Consider the following 20,656-nt stretch of genomic DNA (forward strand, 5'->3'; position numbering starts at 1 on the left):
TTTATTATTAAAATTAAAAAAATTTGAAAAGATTTATAATTAAATTAAAATAATTAAAATTTTTTAGTAAAATTGATAATTGGTAAAAAAGTTTTGATTTTTTTTTCTTTTAACTTATTTAATTATGTAAACATATGAGTATTTATAGTTATATTAAAGAGTAAAATTAATATATAATATATAATTATAATAATATATTTTTAAATTATATAATTATAAATATATATGTATTAATAAATAATAAAAATTCACTCAATCATTTACTTAACTTTTTTTACTTATAGTGTTGTATTATTTTTTAATAATTAATTAATTAATATAAAAATGTGAATGGGAAAATTTACAAAATAATCAAATTATTTTATAATTTTTTAATTTATAATAAATAATATTAACATATTAAAATATTAGTATTATTATAATTCTTATTTCAAAAAATATTTATATAGATAAAAATTATAACTCATAAATAATTTTATTATTAGTAAATGGTAATATGTAATTTAAAGGCTTAATATTAAAAAAAATTTCAAATTTTTATAATTAAAGCTATTTTTTTTAAATAATTTTAGCATGGTTTTGAAAGATTTTTTTAAGCTATAGTAAAAAATTAAGTTAAATCAGTTAACATAATATAATTTTAATTGTTAATTTCTCTTGTAATCATAATTTTGACTATTTATTTATTTTAATTTTTACTGCTTATTAAAAATAATTCGTGTCAAATCAAGTAGAAGTAAAAAAAAACATTAGAATTGTTATCAAAAGGTAATTATTATTCTAATATTTTTATTTTTATTATTTAAATTCAATTATTACTTATTTATATTTTATTTATTGATTTTATTAGTATTTATATTGATTTAATAATATTTAATTTTATAATTATATAAAAAGTTAATAAAAAATTATATAAGAATAAATTAATAATGAGTATAAATAACGTGCATAATATATTTAAAAGACTAATAATTTAACAAAAATAAAATTAAATTTTATTTGGTGAAATCTCAATTATTTATTTTAAATTTATGCTTAAGTCTATAACTTGGATTAAGCTGACTTGAAATTAAATGTTCAGCCCAAATTTTTTGAGTTAAATTTTATATGAGGTTTTAGTTTGGAATATTTATTTTCGGCCCAATTTTTTTGAGTTAAATATTATGTGAGGTTTGAGTTTGGAATATTTATACTATTTTTAAGCAAGAAACACTTATTTTTCGAAATTGTAAATTAATTTATTTTTAATATTTATATTTGTATATAATTTTTATTTATATAATAAGAAATTTGGTTTTAAAATTTTAAATTATTATATTTTGTATAAATACATGTTAGAAAAATTAATTTATAGATTATTTTTATTAAATATATAAAGAAAAATAAAAATCAAATAAATTGAACTATTTTAAATTCAATATGAAATTTATTATAAATTCTAAATTAAGTTTGGGTTTAATAATTCAAAAATCAATTTGAGCTGAATTCAGGCTGAGCTCAACAAAATTCACTCGGGCTCTCAATTCAGCCCATTCACGAGTTCAGGACCACAACCCAGTCACGCTGAGCAAGAACTTGACTGGATCGTTTCCCGCCAATTAACCACCTCCATTGGCGCGCAGATAAAATGAAGAATCGTACACTCCCTCATCTGACAAAGGCTGCTCAGCTCTCAGTTCTCTCCTCCTGCTGCTACTTTGAGATTGTGTGTGCAATATCAGAGAAAGCGAAATTAAGAAGCTGGAAAAATGGAGATCGTTCGACCTCAGTGGAAGCCTCCATCCAACGACGTCGTTCCAACACTCCCTCTCTATCGCTCTGCACCTGCTCTTGAGGTCAGACTCGAAGATTTCGAGCTCTACGCCATGGATCGACTTCGAGGTCGGTCTTCTTCTGCTTCTATGCTTCTTTTCAGTACCAATTTTCTTTTGCAAAACCGATTTCTAGTGTTGAGTCTGATGGACAAACATACACATTGTGTGCATTTGATGTCAATTTATTGCTTGAAATTGCAGTTCTCAAAGGTATCTCTGATGGATTGTCCCGCGGGAAGAAGCCAGAAGAAATGGAAAAATTGGTAATTCGTTGTTTAACCTGTTATAATGGAACTCAAATCTTGGGGCCTAATTTTGTCTGTTGCGTGTTTGTCTTTTTGAACAGGTAAATGACCTATGGAAAATAAATATGAGGCATCCACAGGCATTAGAAGTCCTCAACAAGGATGTTATATCCCACTTTGTTTTGCGTCTAGTTTATTGTAGAACGTAAGCTTGGTAACTTGCTATTTTTACCTAAGCCATAGCTTTAACTCCTAATTTTCTACTTATTGTCATATTTGTTTGTTTCATTTTCTATAGAGAGGACCTCAGGAAATGGTTTCTTTCCATGGAGACTGCTCTCTTTCGCAATAGATTTCGCCTTTTGACTGCTGATGCTCAGGTGGGATGGATTTATTGATTATTCATTGAGCATTTTTTTTCCTATTCAAGTTAGAAGCTGAATTGCATTTGTGATCTTGAGTTCCCTAGAGGGCTCTATTGGCAGAGTTTGGACTTCCATACAGGGTGGTTGCCAGGGCTGAATTTGAGGTCATTATTCTGCATCCGCTCGTTCTTTGTTTTTTCTAACACATCTCTCACACTTCAGTTTATTGGCTTTGGTAATTTCATAAAAGCCTGAATATATTTTCTGCTTCCTTTTGAACATATATAGCCTTTTTACTATTTGAATATTTAAATTAATGTTAGGTTTTATGCCCATTGTTCCTATTTTACTGTAGGGTGTAAAGGAAAAATTGGTTCAAGTTACACGCTCGATTGGTCAGCCTATACTGTCTTGTAAGAGCATGTCATTTGTTCTGTTTGTTGGCCTTCCATTTTCAATTATGTGAACACCCACAGTTTCCTTCTGTTTTGTTCTTAATTGTAATTCTATTTATTGCTCATTTTATTCATTCCTTGCATGTTGTATTCATCTAGTATAAAATATAACAAATATTGTATATTAAGTTGTCAAAATGATAGCCGTTTCTTGAAACATTTTAATTGATGATGTAATATTTGATTATACTACCACAATGCTGAAAAATTTCTGGCTTATAGTAACTTTTGGGGTAAGTTCATTTTCTTAATGAGATTCAGTTGGGAGAATGTAAAGGGTGTTGAAATTTCTGTTTTAGTTTTTAGGAACCAATTAGGAAGGTATTTGTAAGGGTCCAAATTTTTTCAATTAATAGTTCTATGTGTACACTGTCGCTACTTCCTTTCCTGAAATTTTAAATTTTATCACACAGGTAAAAAAAGGAAGAACTTTGTATCCTATTTGGGAGTTAAAATATGCATGTATACTTTTCTTCCTTGCCGTAGCTAAACCATCCCCTTGATGCTTTGCTGTTTCTGTTTATGCAGCAGCTGAACAGTCCCATGCTAATTCCCTAGTCTTTCCAGTTTTCTTTATGGAACAGAACACAATTTATCTGTATTCAAGATTCTTTGTCCGACAGTTAACCCATCTTTAATAGATCATAGAACAGCCTTAAAATTTGAGTCTGATAGTTTTCCTCTATTAATATATGAAGCTACTTTATATGAAATTTGAGATATATATGGTTGTGTTACAAACTTACAATTTTGTGATATATTTGGGCCCCAAAATTCTAAAAGCATTGCAAAATTTTGACGAACAGCATTATATATTTTGTTTTATTTGCCAAAGAATGATGTTATTGAACATAGTTTGAAAATAAAATTAGGTTCATCTGCCCTTTGTAGTCACAAGTCATACAGCTCTGCATTGAGAACATGTTTTCCTTTTATAATATCAATTCTATTATGCATTCTTCTTATTTTGTTGTTCTTTCTCATTTTTGCAGCTGATGTCATATTCTACAAGGTTTGTTTACTTTTGCTTGATTACTTAATTCCATCTATACAAGAGTTGTACCTTTTTTTAAAATTGTTATTATTATTATCTATGAACAGGGGAATGTTATGGCATGTGACAAGAGCATAAAAGATCTTTGCAGTAGCTATATGTATATATAGTCAAGGTTTTATGTTACCTTCATATTGGTTGATGTAATTTGTTGGGCCAAATTATCAGTCATGTTAAATATCAAACACTTTGTTGCTTTGGGGACAGATGGAATATATATCACTTTTAGTCCTTACTATTTTTTATTTGCGTGGATGTATGATTGAAAAATGTTTTTGAAGGTTCCATTAGTATTACAAAAGCAAGGAGGCAATATGTCTTACTAGAAGGAACTTCTCATTTTTGAATCCTTGTCTCATCTCATATTGGTGTATTCTATGTAACTTATCCATGTTTGTTTTTACCTGCTCCATTAAAGGTACCATTTGAAGAAGTTCCAGAACTTGTAGCTGGTCGTAGGGTTTTTATCTGCAAAGGGCATGCTTATGTTGCCATGAATCAGGTAATTTCTACTTTTCTATTTAACTTTTGAGTTTAAAACTTAAAAGTAGTGGCTGTCAAAGATTGGATTGATGTTTGGCTACTTTCATCTTCTAGGTTGTTTCGCTTGTTGTTACACAATTTCGAAGTCTTCTATCGAAGGCACTCATTCTAACAAACAGGTTATTATTATTGATTTGATAGTACAAAATCTTGCTGTGCTTATATTTTTTTTCTTTGAATATAAATATCTGCAGTAGTCTTTATTATTCAATGAATATACGTAAGAAATTGACATATGAAGAGAAGGTTTTATTTGCGGAACCATGTTATACCTGAGGTTGTGCTGCTGCATATGATAAAATCTTTGCAAAACTGCATAAACCAGCTATTTGCTCTCTTTTACACAAAGTTTTGCAATTGAGGGATTTTCATTTGCAGGAAATGGACATCAATGATCAGAGAACAGGAAAAGGATCGCTTAACTCCTGTGAGTATGGAATCATGAATACTGAATATAAATTAGTATTGTTAATTTTTAATTTTTAGATTTGGTGTAATGTTGGGGTACCTTTTTAGATTGTGGAAGCACTCTGCTCAAGCTATCTGGGTCCTGACTATTCTCAGGTACTTTGGTACCTATGCATGTGCTTAGTTCCATTACTATAGGTCACAGTTTCAAGATAATTAAGATATATTTGGTTGACTGCCTTTACAGCCTAAAGAATTTGCTGAGATATCAATTAAAGACTTTGACTTGGTAGCTAAGAGTTCATTCCCTCTATGCATGCGCCACCTGTTTGAAAAAGTAAGTTCTGTTATTTCAAATTTAAGTTCCTAATTTTTTTCCCCTTTTCCCCTTGCTCTGATTCTTTAAACTTAATGGTCATGATTTCCTCTGTTTTTTTTTTCCTGTTTACTTATTGTTCTGTGCCACATTTGCAGCTCAGAGAAGATCATCATTTAAAGCATGGAGGGAGGATGCAATTAGGCCTTTTTCTCAAGGTTCTCTTTTTTATATAAAATTCTTGCCCTGCCTTGATGAGTATATTATGCATATTCGATGTTTCAGAATCATCACTTGTTCTGCTGGCTTCCATCTTTCCCCTCCCTTCAATTTTAGTTAACTGCATTGATCACACACTTTTTATTATTTAATACACAAACTGCTTTCCACACTCGCACTTGAGTTTATAGTGTTGTTCTCTATAATTTTGAATCTGTATTGACATGATCCATACTTCAGACAAAGAGCTTCAATAAGGCAGTTACTTATATATGTTCCTCAGTCCCCTTTTTAATTTAAATTAGTACTTATGTTTTTCTTAAGCATTTCCCTTGTTTACACTTTAGGGTGTTGGCTTGAAGTTGGATGACGCTCTTGCATTCTGGAAAGCAGAGTTCTCCCAAAAGGTAAGTTTATTGTCAAATTAATGGTGATATTGGTTTCCTTCCAAAACAATTTCTTTTGGATTTTATTGTTTTATTGTTATTAATCGTCTCAAGAAATAGCACCAATCACGTTGTAATTTTAATTTTATTTGTTACATGTTGCTATAGCTTACAAAAGCTGGAGATAAATATATTCTGATCTCTAAGTTCTGTTATTTACTTATGCCAATGTGTGATTAATAAGGTAAACGATGTTTTACATCAGAGTCCCTCTTCCTACAATCAGCATGTGCATGCTATTTTATTTTGGGGTGCTATATTTGAGAATGAAAGTCACATGACAACTATTGATGGCTTCTTCTTTAACTTGCTGTAGGTTGGTGGAGAGAGGTTTGACAAAGAATATGCCTACAGCATACGCCACAATTATGGAAGAGAGGGAAAGAGAACAGTAAGATTTTTAACCTATCAGCGTTAGTTTCTTATTTAGATATTGAATCTTTTGTCATTGACATAACAGACTATGTTTAGGATCATGTTATGGTTTAGATCTGAAATAATGACATTGTGATATGAAAAATAAACAGTGACTATAAAATTAATTTGTTGGAACATTAGTAGCTGGAGTGTTTTTTTTTTTTTTTTTTTTTTTTTTTCTCCTGACTGATATATCCATAGTAATTTTTTCCCCTTAAAACTCCTTAAGTCTTCATAAGCATTACCTCTGCATCCAGGTATATTTTGGTCTGTGATTCTGTGTAAGTTTGTATTATGATTTTGATTAAATTTCTTGTGTGTTTTTGTTGTTGCAGGATTATACACCTTATTCTTGTCAAAAGATAATCTCTTCAACTCCAGGTGTTGGAGATCATCATGGCTGCCCTTATCGGCATTTCAGGTCAATTCTCTAACCAATTTGGTCTTTTGGGGACATGAAATTAGGCACAGCAGAAAAGAAACTCAACTCAACAAGTGTTTGTGACTAGTCATTTTTAATAACCAGCAATACTCAGTTTTGTTCTTACTCTCTGATTTTCAGATGTTTAATATCCGCCTCTGCCTACTGATGTTCTTGTCCTTCATATGAAATAGGGAACATCCAAACCATGGCTAACCAACCGTTAGGGAAGATACTATATTTTGGGGTATTTCATCACAGAATTTTAGTGACAACTTAATGAGGGTTATGTTGTTTTTGAAAGAAATGACCTTTGCAAAACAGTATAATTAGAAGTTTTTGTTCCTTGCTTCCAGCTTCTTTATCTGCACCTAGTTCCTTCCTTAAATTTGTTGGAGTCAACTTCTGGTTTACACCAAGCCTCATAGCACTTGGGCTCCTTAATCAAAGAAAAAAGTGAAAAAAATTTTTGTTGAATAATCTGACTTAAATTAGAAAGTGCGTGATTACACTCTGCTTAAGTTCATTTTGTAATGGTAATCTGTACCTTTTAGAATCCATGAATGCTGACATATGTGATTGGATTCCTTGAATTTATTAGTTATTCTGTTACATTTTGTATTATTCTCTTATGCTATATAAAGAACATATATATATATATATATATATATATATATATAATGCATTATGGAAAGATAAAGACCCTAATACAAGTTAGGGATTATATTCCATGTAAAATTAAGAAATCTAATAGTTTTATTAAATTTAGAATTTTATTAATAGGCTTATTATTTGATGCGTCCCATATCGGTTCTAATGGGTTTGCAAACCTCTCCTTATGAGTTAGCCTTTAAGGTGGAGTTAGGCAAGTTCATATCATTATTTTTGCCTAGTTTATTTTGGTTTAATTGAGTATTCTTAATTAGGATTGAATTAAGGTTCTAAAATTCTAATGCGATTGGGATTCTTAATTCTGTAAATATGACTTAGGGTTTCTATTGTTGTTACTTAGTGCTATAATATTTTTATGAGATTAATAATATTTTGAGAATTAGTTCTCTTTCCTATTGTTTTGTCTTTATTCTTATTCTAGTGCTACATCAATATTGGCCTTGTGATACTGTTACTTGATTGCTAAATGTTCAAATTTTGTTTTTGGCATGACAGTGAGGAAAACTTGAGGGCTGCACTCTGTAGAATGGGAGTAAATGGCGGAGCAGTGGAGGATGTAATGGACAAAGTGCGAAATAGACATTATCAGGTTGTGAGATTGGCCTTTAACTCTGATTTTGATTCCAATTGGGCTTCTTCTCTTTCTCTTTTTCTTTTTCTTTTTCTTTTTTTCTTTTTCATTGTTTTGGTCATTATAATATGTGGATTTCTATGATTGACTTGGTAACATGCAGTTGGCGTGCACTTTGACATTTGAAGCTATTCATGGGTTATCATGTGATGCTGGGATTAACCATCCTAACCAATACTTCAGCGACAGCCAAAAGACCCTGAAAGTCAAGGTAGATGCTTTGATTTTTGAACATTGATTAACCTTAATGTGAAGTCTTAATCTGTGTAAAGGATTACTTTGGTGAGAAAGTCTGTCTGGCATTTGTTGAAATTATTTATTCCCGGGGTAACTAGAATCCAGGCATTCGCCAAGTATTATGTTGGAATGAATAGGATGATGTGTTGCCCCCTAGTTGAGGAGGCAGGTCATCATCATTATCATTGTTATATGTGAAAGGCCTAAAGCATAATATGGCCTATTACTTTAGATGTATGATCAATATCAACCGGTTCTCTTTGTATGGTCATGAATCAAAAGTTGCTTATAATGTCATCATTCTCTCCCGAAACATAGAAATGTCTTTGTGGTCCTGCATTACTGCACAAAGGTTGTGTAATCAACCATTGGAATTGATGAGATTCCATGCTCCATTTTAAGGGAAGTGTTATGGAAAGTCAATATAGATTTTATATATTCCTATTTAGTGTAGGATTTATATTGTTATGGAAAGTCAATATATTTTATATATTCCTAATTCATAGGATTTATATTCCTAAACAGGTAGAGGTTTGTATTCATAATTATTAGAGCATAATTCTAGAGATTTTATTCTTTTTCCTATTTAGGGATTTAAGTGGTATATAAATGTGATTTTCTATCAAAGATAGATAAGAAAAAGATAATAAAAATGTAGTTTTTGTGGTTCTCTTCCCTCCCTTTCTTTCTTTCTTTCTTATTCTTTTAATTATTAAATTCTTAACATCAACCGACTAGTGGGATATTTGAAAGATTATAGTGGATCAATTTAGTTATAAAAATGGAATAATAAATAAAAAATTCATTTTACTACATATGTTTCATCAATATCTACAAAATTAAATTTCTTAGTATTTGTGTTATAGTGATGGTAACCTCACCTGCATTTGTCTTGAGTGCTTTGTCTTGTGCCTGTGATGAATTTGAATTCCAGTACGAGATTCCGTATTAAGTCTGGAGGGCCTGGACCACAAACTAGGAAAGCTACAAAAGCCTTTTTCGTATTATTACTATGTAAAAGAAGGGGAGGTTATGCTTAATGCGTTCATTCATTGCAGAACCATTCCTCGGAGCAAGGAGAATCTATTGGCGATTGATGGTGCTAAACCTAAACGCTGCTTCCTTTCTCAGGTTTGTCATTTTCTGGAGCACAAGCTCCCCGCAACTGGCTTCTTTCATAAAATTGTTTTATCACGTGTAATGTAGTTCTGTCAGTCATATAAATGGCCCAAAAACCCCAACTAATTGAGCAATTAGTCAGTTTAAACAATTTAATATTATCCGGATATTCCACTCACAAGAAGCAATCCTAGGCTGATACGTCCCCCTGGGTAAATGGTGCAAACTTTGACAGGAAAATGCCCCACTTGACAAAACTTCAGTATGGATGAGCAAAAAATTTGTGGCGTAGTTCTGGAACTTGGATCTGCTCAGATTTGGTTAAAACATGCTGGGGTGTTCTGCTGGGGTTATTTGGATTAACTGGCTTGATTAGCTGGTCTAATAGATGGTTTGTTGTATATAGATGACCCATATGCTAAGAGAAGCATTCTTCTCTATGTTAGGTGCTGACATTTACCTCATATTTAAAAGTTTTAAGGAAATAATGTGTGAACTAAAAAGTTTTAAGGAAATAATGTGTGAACTAAGGGAAGAAAAAAGGGAGAGAGTTTCTTCTGGTGTTTTATGGAAGATGAATGATGCAACTATTTTACATAATCCTTTCTTACTTGGGATCATAGAGGAATACGGGATCTAAATGTAAAATATTGGCTTAAGGTTTCATTTGGCATTACTGTTTGATATACTATTGGGAAAATTATTAATTTAAATATATTAACTAAAAGTTATTAAAAATTAGTTTTAATTTAAATTTAATATATTTTAGTTATAAAAACTCTAAAATATTGCATTTTTCGACTAACATCCAAAATATTCTTTTTCAAAACATAGGTTGGAAATAAGCTCTAAATAATGTTCTGTATTAGTATCTTTCAGGCCATTTCATTATTTAATGACTTCCTTTGTATTCATTGTATTAGAGCCATAAGTACGCCTGGCTTGGAAGGCCTTGAATTAGACTGCATGGATTTGGTTCAAACATAATTATGAATCAACGGTTTCAATTTGATTTAAATCTTGGTCCTAAGACGGTCTTAATTTTGATACAGATTTGATGTAATTCAACAAGTGAGTTTTATTTATAAAAAAGATTCGGATCTGATTAGACTGTAAGGTTGAATCGTTGATTTTGGTTCAATTTAATTCAAAAGGAAGGACTGGTTGATTTCGATTTGGTTTGAACTAGTAAATTATTAATCAGTTTTGTAGATACATAAAATATTTTCTATGAAATAAATGAAGATAACTTTATTAATTTACCTTTTAATTCTTATGTTCAGGTGAGCATGGTGGAGTTTTGCACCATTCATATGCACATGTACTTTTGTTGGAGATGCAGGCTACTTAATTGTTTAATTAATATATGCATATAATTTGTTAAATAGTAAGTCTATAATGTTTAATAGAACACTAACTCAAATGAATATTCTGCTTTGGAGGATGAGATTTTTGATCTATGAGGAGATTCTATTTGTGGCTAAATTGGTACAATGGTCCCAGCATATTGATTAATAATTAAAAGATGAAAAAAAAAAAAGGAGAAAGAATGGGCTGAATTAAGTAGTACATGGAAAATATAGAAAGCAAAATTCTCTTTTTTAGGTAGGAATTAGATTTCAAGCTTAAATCATTGAGGTGTCCTTAAAGAATTAATATTAATTGTCAATTTGTGGCTCTCATAATCAAAGGATATGAATTGTTATAGTTTGGCAAGGAGGTCTTAACCTGTCTAGAATGTGATGGTGATATGAAAGAAACTAAAATATCAATACAAATAGAATATTCTCTCACGATAGAATAGAGTAGTAAAATGAAACAAGTTGATGCGGCGCTATAATGCAAGTAACATTAGGGCAATTTAATTAAATAACTCGCATCAGAGTGGATGGATGTCATCAAAACGTATGAACTTTTCTTAGGGACCGAGTTCTTTTTTAGTTAGGCTGCACTACAGTTGCTGTTGTTGGAATAAAAAAAATTTTAATTTAATATATTTTGATTATATTTTATTAAAATAATGAATAACTTGTTTTTTTAATAATATTTAAAATAATATTTTTTTGAAAGATTTTTTTTTTATTCCTAAAATTCAATTTCAAATAGACTTAGTCAATTTTCTTTTTTCTTCTTTCTTTTATTTTTTTTTCTTTCTTAATTAGAAAATGGGTCTTCTTTTTTATTTTTTTTTATTTCATTTCATTTAAATATAATAATTAATATTACATGGCTAAGATGTTATAGACAAACAAGCTACTTGCTTATAATGTTTAAACTATAAAGGAAAAAAAAAAGTAGATAATTAATCATTGAGTTTTACCTTACATTATCTTAAGGAAAATGGGTTATAATTATCTTTCTTTTGACAACAATTATAATTATTATTTTTTAGTTAATTTATTATTAATATTTGTATAAAATTATCGCTTCATTCTGAGTCAATTAGTTACATTTAATTATGTTTTGGTGAATTAAAGATATCATATAATCATCATTCTTTTTTTTTTTTCCTACTGAAATCATCATTCTTTTCGATTCTCTCCATTTTCAATCCTTAATTAAATCATTCATTGAGTTTAAATAAAAAAAAAATTAATATAATATCACTCAAATTCATTTTGGTCAGATTTTATTGAGTGTTTTGGCCAAAAACTGACTTAGAGATGATAAGGTGTATTATAAAAAATATATTTTTATCAAATCAAAAGAACAATCTCTTTAATTATATTTGAAATATTATTGATAACTCTTTCTTTTTATTTATTTATTTATTTATTTTTTATCTTTAAACTTTAAATTATTTTGTCATTGTATCTAGTACTTTAGGTATATGCAGATCAACTTCTGATGGAGTATTTAATGGAAGGTATTATAAAGACTTTTAGTGATATTAAATTAAAATTTAAATATTTTTATGATATAAATTAAAATTAAAGGATTGTGATAAAATAATTATAAATTTAAGGGACCAAAATTGACATTATGTGAAATTTCTCATGGCAAGTAGCAAATTGATGGATTAGTAGAACCCTAAAACAAAAATTACTAGAAAAAGAAACGTTAAAAAAAAAAAAGACAGTACTTGGGTTTGGGTTGACTTGAAGCCCTAATCCTTGGAAACTGTTAACAGTGAAAATCCAACGGGCAAGAGGAGACACCAACAATGACTTGTGGTAGAGAGTTCCCATAACACCAAAGCTCAAGGCTACAGAGAAAAGAGTCAAATACCCCAACGAGGCACATCATGGAATGTGAAACACAAGAAACTCATACCTTCCCTTTTCCACCCCCTTGTACTTTTCTCTCTCTCTCTTGAAAGCTACTACGCCCTGTCGCTTTCCCTGCCACTCTTTTTTTTTTTAATCTCTTCAACATTATTATTATTATTATTATTATTATTATTATTATTATTATTATTATTATTATACTTTTCTTCTTTCCTTTCTCTTAGCACAGGGCCACAAGCCTAAAAGGGAAGGGGGGAAGAGACTTGGAAAGAGCAACTCCTTACTCTTCATGGTCACCTCCTTTCCATTTTCAATCCTTCCCTTTCTTTCTCTTTCTCTTTCTCTTTCTCTTTCTCTTTCTATTACACACGGTTTCGAAGTTGAATACATTATCCACTTTTATTGTCACTTCTAATAATTTTCACAATAAAAACCCGGTTCTTGGTTTCTGTCCTGTTCAAGCCTTGGAGGAAGACAAAAGCTCTAGCCTATACTCTTTATCTTTCTCTTTCAAGACTATTGATCAAACTGTTGTCAGGGATCTAATGGCTTCTTCTTCTGCTGCTGCTGCTGCTGCTGCTTCTGCCTCTTGTCCTTCCTTATCTTCTGCAATTTTTATTGTAACTGCTTCCACACTGTTTTAGATTTCCAATTCTTGCTTTGTTTCTACTTCAACCTGCAGCTGTTTCCTTTCCCGCCTCTTTTTCAAGATTTTTCCGTGACTTGAAAGCCTGGAAGTTACCAAAAGACTAGATATTTGCCTCTTCTGTGCTTGATTTCTTGGGTTCTCTCAGGTACCATCATTAAATTTTTGCTCTTTATGTTTTTTATTACTTCTGAATTACAAAATCTTTGTAATTTCTGGGTTTTTTAAGCCTCTGTATCTTGCAATAAAAAAAAATTTGTAAAAGAAAAGCACACTACAAAAGCAATCTCAAACAGTAACAGTCAGTGATACATGTGGTTCTCCTTGCTTACTAGAATAAAGTGGTGTTGGCAACTTTTTGTCAAGAAAAATCTCTCCTTTAATTAGTAAAGAGCCTTTGCACATGAGAAAATAATTATCGTTGGGATAACTTTTAGTTTTTAGATGCCGTCAGGCAGTCATACTTGGCCTATAACCCATTCAAAGATGGTGTATTTTTATCAATAAATGAACTTGTATTTTCGATTTTTTGGGAAGCAAAAATGATTTGTGAATTATATCTCCAAGAAAAGAAATATCTTCAAGGCTGCTTTTGGCTTGGAGATGGGACCAGAATGCTGACTAGCATGATGTGACAGGCATCCATTGAATGAATAGCATTAAAATTGCACTTTATTGTTAAAGTGCAATGACAAATATGGCACTTTTTTCTGCGTTTTCCCTTAAATTGTTTCATGGAAGTTTCTTCTGTGACACACCAAGTCCATTTGGATGGATTTTTTTGTCATGTAACTTGGAAAACAAAAACAAAGGTATAGAGCATCTCTTCAAGTTGATCTCCTAGCAAAATATTTTGTTGAACATGAATTCTTTTCCCATGAATATTCTCCTTCCCTCTATGCAAATTTATTATTGTTTTTGGTTTTGTTAGTAAATTTGTAATGGTTGGCTAGGTGGATCACTTGGACAAGAATTTTGTTTGCAGGGAAAGAAAGAGAGAAATACTTGCAAGACAAGGATGTTCTATGGGCTATAATCTTAAGACACCTTGGAGATTAGCTGAATTGGAAAACCAAAACATTCCTCACATTACTCAAACTCCCGTGTCTTGTAGCTTAGGAGTGCATCAGGCTACCGGGCATTGCTCAGTGGACTTGAAACTAGGGAATTCAAGTGATTTGGAGGACAAGTTGGTGGAGAAATTTGCAGGTCCGGGGCATTATTTAATGGAATCATCATCGTCTGGATCATCGAAGAGAGTTCGGACACCTGCCAATGGGACCCAAGTCCCTTCGTGCTTGGTTGATGGATGCACTTCAGATCTTAGCAAATGCAGGGACTATCATCGACGACATAAAGTTTGTGAGCTCCACTCCAAGACCCCCAAGGTTTTTATTAAAGGTCAAGAGCAGCGGTTTTGCCAGCAGTGCAGCAGGTAAGAACTAACATGCTTTGAGGGTAGATCTTGATTACCTTCATTTTTAATTATGAGAGATTAAATTGAATAGTTAGTGGCATTCTTTCTTTCTTTATTTTTTTTTTTGGTTGCAGCATAGTATTGGAACATAATTACTTAGGATTTATGTGCATACTTTTGCTGCCCCTAGAGTCTTGACATACTCCATTAGATTCACAGTTGTCAACAAACTTATATTAGCTTACAATTGTTTATGCTATAGTTGTAGTTCTGACATTCTTGGCATTACATATGCAACTCTTTTGAGTTCTGCAGCATCCCTTGCATACTGTGGTAGTTACATTCACAATAAAGTTACCACCCAATGGAGTTTAAGTATGCAAAATGCTTGGTTACCATGAGAACAGTTAGCAACTCGTTGGCTTTAATATGATTATGAAAACTGATGCCGCACATGAATGCTTTGCCATTAAAGAGAAGACCAGAAGATCACAATCATGGTCTTCAAAAAGAGGCATTTCCCTAAATAGTTTTAGTTTGAGTACTGCTCTTCCATGCACGTGCTTTGTTGGCATTTATCTTGGATTACCAGGGCAAAAATAAATATAAAGGTAAATAATATAATAATACTAATTGTTCTTAAGGGCAAAAGCGAAATTATGTTGTCAATTTCATATAATTGATTTTATGCTGCTTAGTTAAAATGGACAGGAATAATGGGCGAAGAATCTCAAATGGGCGAAGAATCTCAAATGGGCAAAGAATCTTAAATTTTCTTCTCTGAATTTTACATTATCCAATCATCACTGTTTCATGGCATAATAACTGCTCTGATAGATTTTCTAGTGATATAGTTGCAGCTCTAATTTTTCTTAACCCTGCCCTGTTAATTCCTTTGGTTGTTGGGACCATAACATATCACTACTCATTCCCCAAAGATAATCTTTTGCTTAAGAAAAATTTCTTCAGCAGTTGTTAAATTTCCATTGCCCTGAATGCCCTATAATAATAGGTTCCATTCCTTGGGGGAGTTTGATGAGGGAAAGCGAAGCTGCAGGAAACGCCTTGATGGACATAACCGGCGTCGAAGGAAGCCTCAGCCTGATTCTCTGTCTGTAAATTCTTCAAGGCTGTTTTCCAATCACCAAGGTTTGATTTTCAACTTTCAGAAATTTTTGTTGTGTGGTCATCTCTTGTTCTTCGTTCAGCGAACTTTCTTCTCTTTAACCATCAAATTGGGAAGAAGTTTTTAAAAATATAAGAAGGTGTTGAGCATTGCTAAAGTACAAAAAACCATATCGCAGGTACTAGATATTTGCAGTTTGGTGGTTCCCATATGTTTTCTAGTAGTTCTGAGAGTTCTGCATGGACTGGGGCGGTCAAACTCGAGAATGATCCAATGCTTTACACAAGCCAATGCTCACTAAACTTCAGCAGCGGAAAAAACCTTTTTCCTGGCTCCTTATCTCAGGGATATAGAAGTGGAAAGCAGTTCCCATTCTTACAATGCACTAGTTCTGCGTTTCCTGGAGAATCTCTTTGTCAAACAATTCTTGGCGCTGATTCGACATTAGGTAGTGGCTGCAGTAGCCAGAAAATATTCTCTGACGGGCCAAATCGAGTCATTGACTCAAACCGTGCTCTCTCTCTTCTGTCATCTCCATCAGCTGAGACTCAGGAGATTGGCTTGAGCCACATGGTGCAGCCTGACATGAACCCCCCAGCTCAGTCCCTGATCCCAAGCCTGAACTTTAGCTTTCCTGGAATGGAAAGTGGGCCTGTTGATTCCGTTTTGGTCGCTGATGGCAGTAGCAATGCCAATCTCCATGGTCAGGGTATGTTTCAGATTGGACCTGATGGGTCATCTGCAAGCGGATCTCTCCAGACACTTTCCTTCTCGTGGGAGTAATAGCACCATTTCCTCCTCGTGATCCGATGCTTTAAATGCAAAAAATGAAAGGACTTGATGTCCTAAACCATTTGCTTATTGTGAGATTGTTATGTTTCTTCTGAATTGTGTGGATCCCCACTCGGACAACTGTTGGGAATGCAAGATGCTACTGTATTATTTGCATGTGTTTTCTCCTATTTTTTCCGTGTTCTTATTCGTGTTCATTAAACATTGAACTTCCAATGTTGCAAGACAAATGCATCTTCTGAAGAAAATAAGTGCATTATTGCCTTCCGAAGTAGTTATGTCAGTGCTAATAATTTCTTGTAAACTTGTAATGGGATGGTTTTTTTTTTTTTTTTGGAGACGTTTCTTGGTGGTATTTGATTTTTAGTTTTGTTACTTTTTCCCGGGTAAGCTTGTAAGCTTAGGGCTGTAGGACTTGGATAGTCATAAAGATAACAGATTCAATCTATACCGGCAAATAATAAAAGAAAAGAGGAAGGAGATTTTTTTTTCTTTGCAGATGGATAAGCTAATGGAGGTATGGTCAAAAGGATCAATCTGAGTACTTCTGCAATATTCCAAAGGCATAGGGATCTCCGCATGAAAAAGGGAAAGGAAAACCTGCACATACGGTAGTGGATTTATATTTTATAAATATTAGTTTTCTTTCCTCTCCACTTTTTATCTGTTGGGATGAAAATGCTGCTCGACTCCATGTGCTAAATTGTGCTTTCCCTTGTCCATATCCATCCTTAATTTGTGGCTTGAGTGTACAGCATAGCATCTGCGTGTAAGTAAGAGAAAATTACGATCAAATTCCTCGTTAGCTAGCACAAGTGCCCTTGCTCAGTTGTACCCTCCATTGAAATTCTGAATATTTGATTATTGACACAAGCTATGGCCTATGAAGCTACAACAATAGTTGTCTTGGTTTCACCAAAATGTGGGTTAAGGAGTACCTCTGGAGCTATGCTTTCAATTCAGCATGCCAGGCACTTGCAGCCTCAGGGAATATCAAATGCCCTTTTCTTCTTTAATTCATGCACATGCAATTGCAGTTGTTTGTTTATGGTCTCCTGCCCAATGGGAAGCTGCCTGTCATACTAATAATTGCCACATATTCATTTCATTGTCACATATTATTTTCATTAATTTTTTTTAGAATTAATGGATGTACTATGAATCGAGTAATGAAGTTACATTTATTTTTTTAGGTAAAACTCAGTTTATCACATCATTTGTGAACTAAGCCAATTAAATCAATAATTATATAAACGTGTCCATGATTGTATTACCATGAAATAATTTTTTTGATTTAGTTTATAGATGACATAAGAATTTCTCTTTTATAATGGAATCAATTCTTGTTTCCCTATACTTAGACTTGAATCTAGACTTGAATAATTTGCCTAACAGATATGGTGGACAAGGATAGATGATTATCTTCTCAAGTGACACAGAATTCTTGGATACAATGCATGAAAAATTTTACTTCAGCTGTGCTTCCAAGAATCCCAATAAACTCCACCACCATGAAAGTGAAAACAAAGTTATATCATATCATGTGCAAGGATGGGGAGAGAGAACTGGAAAAAACAAGAATTGCTTATTGATGGCTATCTACTGATAAATGATTGTACATATATAGGACATATTCTAAAGGTTGATTGATGATGACTATATTATATACAAATCAATAAAAGTGTTCTCTCAATCAAAAGAAGAATGAAGAATATATCTCACGGCAAAGAAAACACTCACCAAGATAAGTTTCTGCAGTGAAGGAGATGCTCCTACTAGGAGAGTGATTAGAAAGAGGTCTCATAAATTTGGAATTGAAACTTTCAGTTCCAGATGCTTAAGATTACTTAATTCAGGAATTTGCGGTGGGCCTGTCATAATAAGCTTCTGCAAATTTCAGCAAGAAATCAGTTAGGTTTATTGAATTTATGATAAGTAAACACCATGTGTTGAAGTCAAAAGCTAGAAATGCAAGGTTATGAATTACCTTTTCTCATTGCAAAATTAGAGTCTTGTTACTAGGATCAGACTGCAGGCTGCAGAACAAAAGTTGAAGTAGGAATCCATCCACTAAAGGGGAAAACAAAAAATTTTCCCCATCCTTTGTAAACGACCAGTTATAATTTGATTAATATATGTTTTCTTTTCTTGAACTCGAGGTCTCACAAAGTTGGAAATGGCTTCAACACTACCAAGCTAAAGCTGATTGATAATATATGTTTTTTTAGAATTAAGAGATGGGATTATTTTTATGGGATTCAAATTCTAATTACAATAAATATAAAATTAAAATGTCAATCTATTCTATGCTTACAGTGACACCTAAGTCTTCATGTAACTTGTTACAAAGGTATTTGGCTATGGCAGACAATTCACCTTATGATCCAATATACATATCATTTTTCAAGTTCAGCAAGAAGTTCAAAGAAAAAAACATTGGTTTTCTCATAAAACAATTTGATTTGCTTTATTTTGAGCTATTTTCATTCCATCCCAATTTTTGCAGGACAGAAATAGCCAAATAGGCTCAAAATCCATAACTGGTAGGCTTATCTCAGATAAGCATATTCCCTCACATCACACAGGCAATGGTGATAAACTATATTAAGATGCCAGACAATGAGTAGCTAGTTCTCTATGTCTCATAAAAATCCTTAGAAAACAGATAATGAAAACATAATCTGTCAAGAATCATCAAGGATACAAAACAAAAAGGGACTGTCACTTTCGGTTGAGCAAAGGTTAGGTTACCTATTCTTTAAAGCTCACCATGCATTTCTCTGGGTCCTTTTGCTTGGAAGCTACACTAAATTAAATGATTATGGCACCAAATTCTCAAAAAATAACCCACCAAATCAGACATCGTTTCTTCCCTTTCAAATGCCTTTTGGATCTTCCAACACGGTTAACGCAAAGGATTGCATTTGATAGATTCTTATCCGCCACCCCTCAACAACTATAATTGAGTCTAAAGTTAAAAGAAAAATATACCCTTATTTTAGTTTATAAAGTGAAAAGATAATTAAACTATTATACACTTCCATCACACTACAAATATTTAGAGTAGTTTTATTTTATTTATTTTAGAAACAAAACTTAAAATATTTTCATGAATGAAATAATAAGGCGTAGATATGTCATCAAATTCAAATTTTGATAAGTAGATGATCAAACTCTTGACTTTTGCAAGTACTTCTAGTTATTTATGGTTGATTCGATCTATTATTGAGAAATATATCTTATTATTCTTATTATTGATAATGAACTTATAATTACTTATGTTGAGAATCACGGAATGTAAATTAATAAACAAGCAGTATCCATACTGAATTGAGTTTGAAAATAGGCTCTTCATTACCAAAATAATTTGATTTTCTGTATATTGTCGAATATGGATATGCTCGCAAGTTATATTCCAACAACTTAAGAATGTCCTGCGCTCCTATTGCTTTCACAAAAACCTTTTGTGCTATCAAGAAATAATTTAGAATTTTAGATTGAGAAAAAGAAAAAGAGAAGTCGTATCTAATATGGGGTTGCTACAAGGTATCAAACCCCAATTCTCCATAATCCAAATCTAAGAAAAAAACAGATTAAAAGCTCAACAAATGAATGGGAATATATCCAAGAAACCACCCAACATATAACCTGAGAGGGGATTGAAAGGGCGTGGGCCAACTAGAAGTTTCATTTCTATCTTCATCAGCAACTTTTGCCCAATTCACACAACTGGTTTAGTTATTTGTCAGTACCCATGCTCCAATCAAAAGCCACCACATCACCCTAAGAAGGGCAATTATCTAATTTACAGAAATTGCAGGGGCTGATTTGCTACTTCAATAACTAGAGAACAACCTCTATATATAGCATTCGTGCCTCTTGTAATGGACATAGGCATTTGATTGAGTTTAGCTGTTGCATATCTTCATTCTTGATTAGTGTATATCCAAGAAATGGAGACAAGCCACAAGGGAAGAGGGCTCTTCAGAGGCAAGTTAGCCAAAGCCAAGGCCTTCCTTAGAGTGAATTCCAAGCCTTGTATGGCAGGGCATTGCAGCAGCAACAAGGTTAGTCCAAATCCATGTG

At 32.3% G+C, this 20,656-nt stretch overlaps 2 protein-coding genes and 1 long non-coding RNA gene across 6 annotated transcripts; 2 read left to right on the plus strand and 1 right to left on the minus strand.

The window, feature by feature from the left end:
* The first annotated feature begins 1,631 nt into the window (after positions 1 to 1,631).
* LOC110638128 (probable DNA primase large subunit) lies at positions 1,632 to 10,847 on the plus strand. Of its 2 annotated transcripts, none has more exons than XM_058149581.1 (20): positions 1,632 to 1,881; positions 2,016 to 2,077; positions 2,161 to 2,264; positions 2,358 to 2,439; positions 2,529 to 2,588; positions 2,780 to 2,837; positions 3,872 to 3,891; positions 4,352 to 4,435; positions 4,531 to 4,595; positions 4,855 to 4,903; positions 4,993 to 5,040; positions 5,132 to 5,221; positions 5,359 to 5,418; positions 5,767 to 5,826; positions 6,182 to 6,256; positions 6,618 to 6,703; positions 7,871 to 7,964; positions 8,110 to 8,217; positions 9,302 to 9,374; positions 10,286 to 10,305. In XM_058149581.1, the coding sequence occupies exons 1-19, from the start codon at positions 1,749 to 1,751 to the stop codon at positions 9,338 to 9,340; spliced, it is 1,377 nt and encodes a 458-aa protein (XP_058005564.1). In that variant the 5' UTR covers positions 1,632 to 1,748; the 3' UTR covers positions 9,341 to 9,374; positions 10,286 to 10,305. The 2 variants fall into 2 exon arrangements, with proteins under 2 accessions (XP_058005564.1, XP_021644262.2); XM_021788570.2 differs by lacking the exon at positions 10,286 to 10,305 and adding an exon at positions 10,646 to 10,847 and having other exon boundaries at positions 1,633 to 1,881.
* Positions 10,848 to 12,784: 1,937 nt separating this feature from the next.
* Positions 12,785 to 16,841, plus strand: LOC110638184 (squamosa promoter-binding-like protein 16). Of its 2 annotated transcripts, none has more exons than XM_021788648.2 (4): positions 12,785 to 13,383; positions 14,189 to 14,670; positions 15,665 to 15,801; positions 15,957 to 16,841. In XM_021788648.2, the coding sequence occupies exons 2-4, from the start codon at positions 14,261 to 14,263 to the stop codon at positions 16,559 to 16,561; spliced, it is 1,152 nt and encodes a 383-aa protein (XP_021644340.2). In that variant the 5' UTR covers positions 12,785 to 13,383; positions 14,189 to 14,260; the 3' UTR covers positions 16,562 to 16,841. The 2 variants fall into 2 exon arrangements, with proteins under 2 accessions (XP_021644340.2, XP_021644339.2); XM_021788647.2 differs by having other exon boundaries at positions 14,221 to 14,670.
* Positions 16,842 to 17,189: 348 nt separating this feature from the next.
* Positions 17,190 to 19,518, minus strand: LOC131181456 (uncharacterized). 2 transcript variants are annotated; one of them, XR_009149957.1, is made up of 4 exons: positions 18,558 to 19,518; positions 18,311 to 18,457; positions 17,509 to 17,652; positions 17,190 to 17,333 (listed from the first exon to the last, which is right to left on the minus strand). It is a non-coding gene; the product is annotated as an uncharacterized LOC131181456 (long non-coding RNA). The 2 variants fall into 2 exon arrangements; XR_009149958.1 differs by lacking the exon at positions 17,509 to 17,652 and having other exon boundaries at positions 17,192 to 17,333.
* Positions 19,519 to 20,656: the final 1,138 nt, after the last annotated feature.

The sequence above is a fragment of the Hevea brasiliensis genome, chromosome 7, assembly GCF_030052815.1.
Source record: "Hevea brasiliensis isolate MT/VB/25A 57/8 chromosome 7, ASM3005281v1, whole genome shotgun sequence".
In the NCBI taxonomy this organism is placed as follows: domain Eukaryota; kingdom Viridiplantae; phylum Streptophyta; class Magnoliopsida; order Malpighiales; family Euphorbiaceae; genus Hevea; species Hevea brasiliensis.

What these genes read in the sequence shown, in the direction of transcription:
- LOC110638184 (XM_021788648.2), top strand. Translation starts at nt 14,261, where the DNA reads ATGGGCTATAATCTTAAGACACCTTGGAGATTAGCTGAATTGGAAAAC. An exon ending in TTTTGCCAGCAGTGCAGCAG is followed by an intron (nt 14,671 to 15,664) that starts GTAAGAACTAAC and finishes CTATAATAATAG; the next exon opens with GTTCCATTCCTTGGGGGAGT. An exon ending in GCTGTTTTCCAATCACCAAG is followed by an intron (nt 15,802 to 15,956) that starts GTTTGATTTTCA and finishes ACCATATCGCAG; the next exon opens with GTACTAGATATTTGCAGTTT.
- LOC110638128 (XM_058149581.1), top strand. Translation starts at nt 1,749, where the DNA reads ATGGAGATCGTTCGACCTCAGTGGAAGCCTCCATCCAACGACGTCGTT. An exon ending in CTTATGTTGCCATGAATCAG is followed by an intron (nt 4,436 to 4,530) that starts GTAATTTCTACT and finishes TTCATCTTCTAG; the next exon opens with GTTGTTTCGCTTGTTGTTAC. An exon ending in GCACTCATTCTAACAAACAG is followed by an intron (nt 4,596 to 4,854) that starts GTTATTATTATT and finishes TTTCATTTGCAG; the next exon opens with GAAATGGACATCAATGATCA.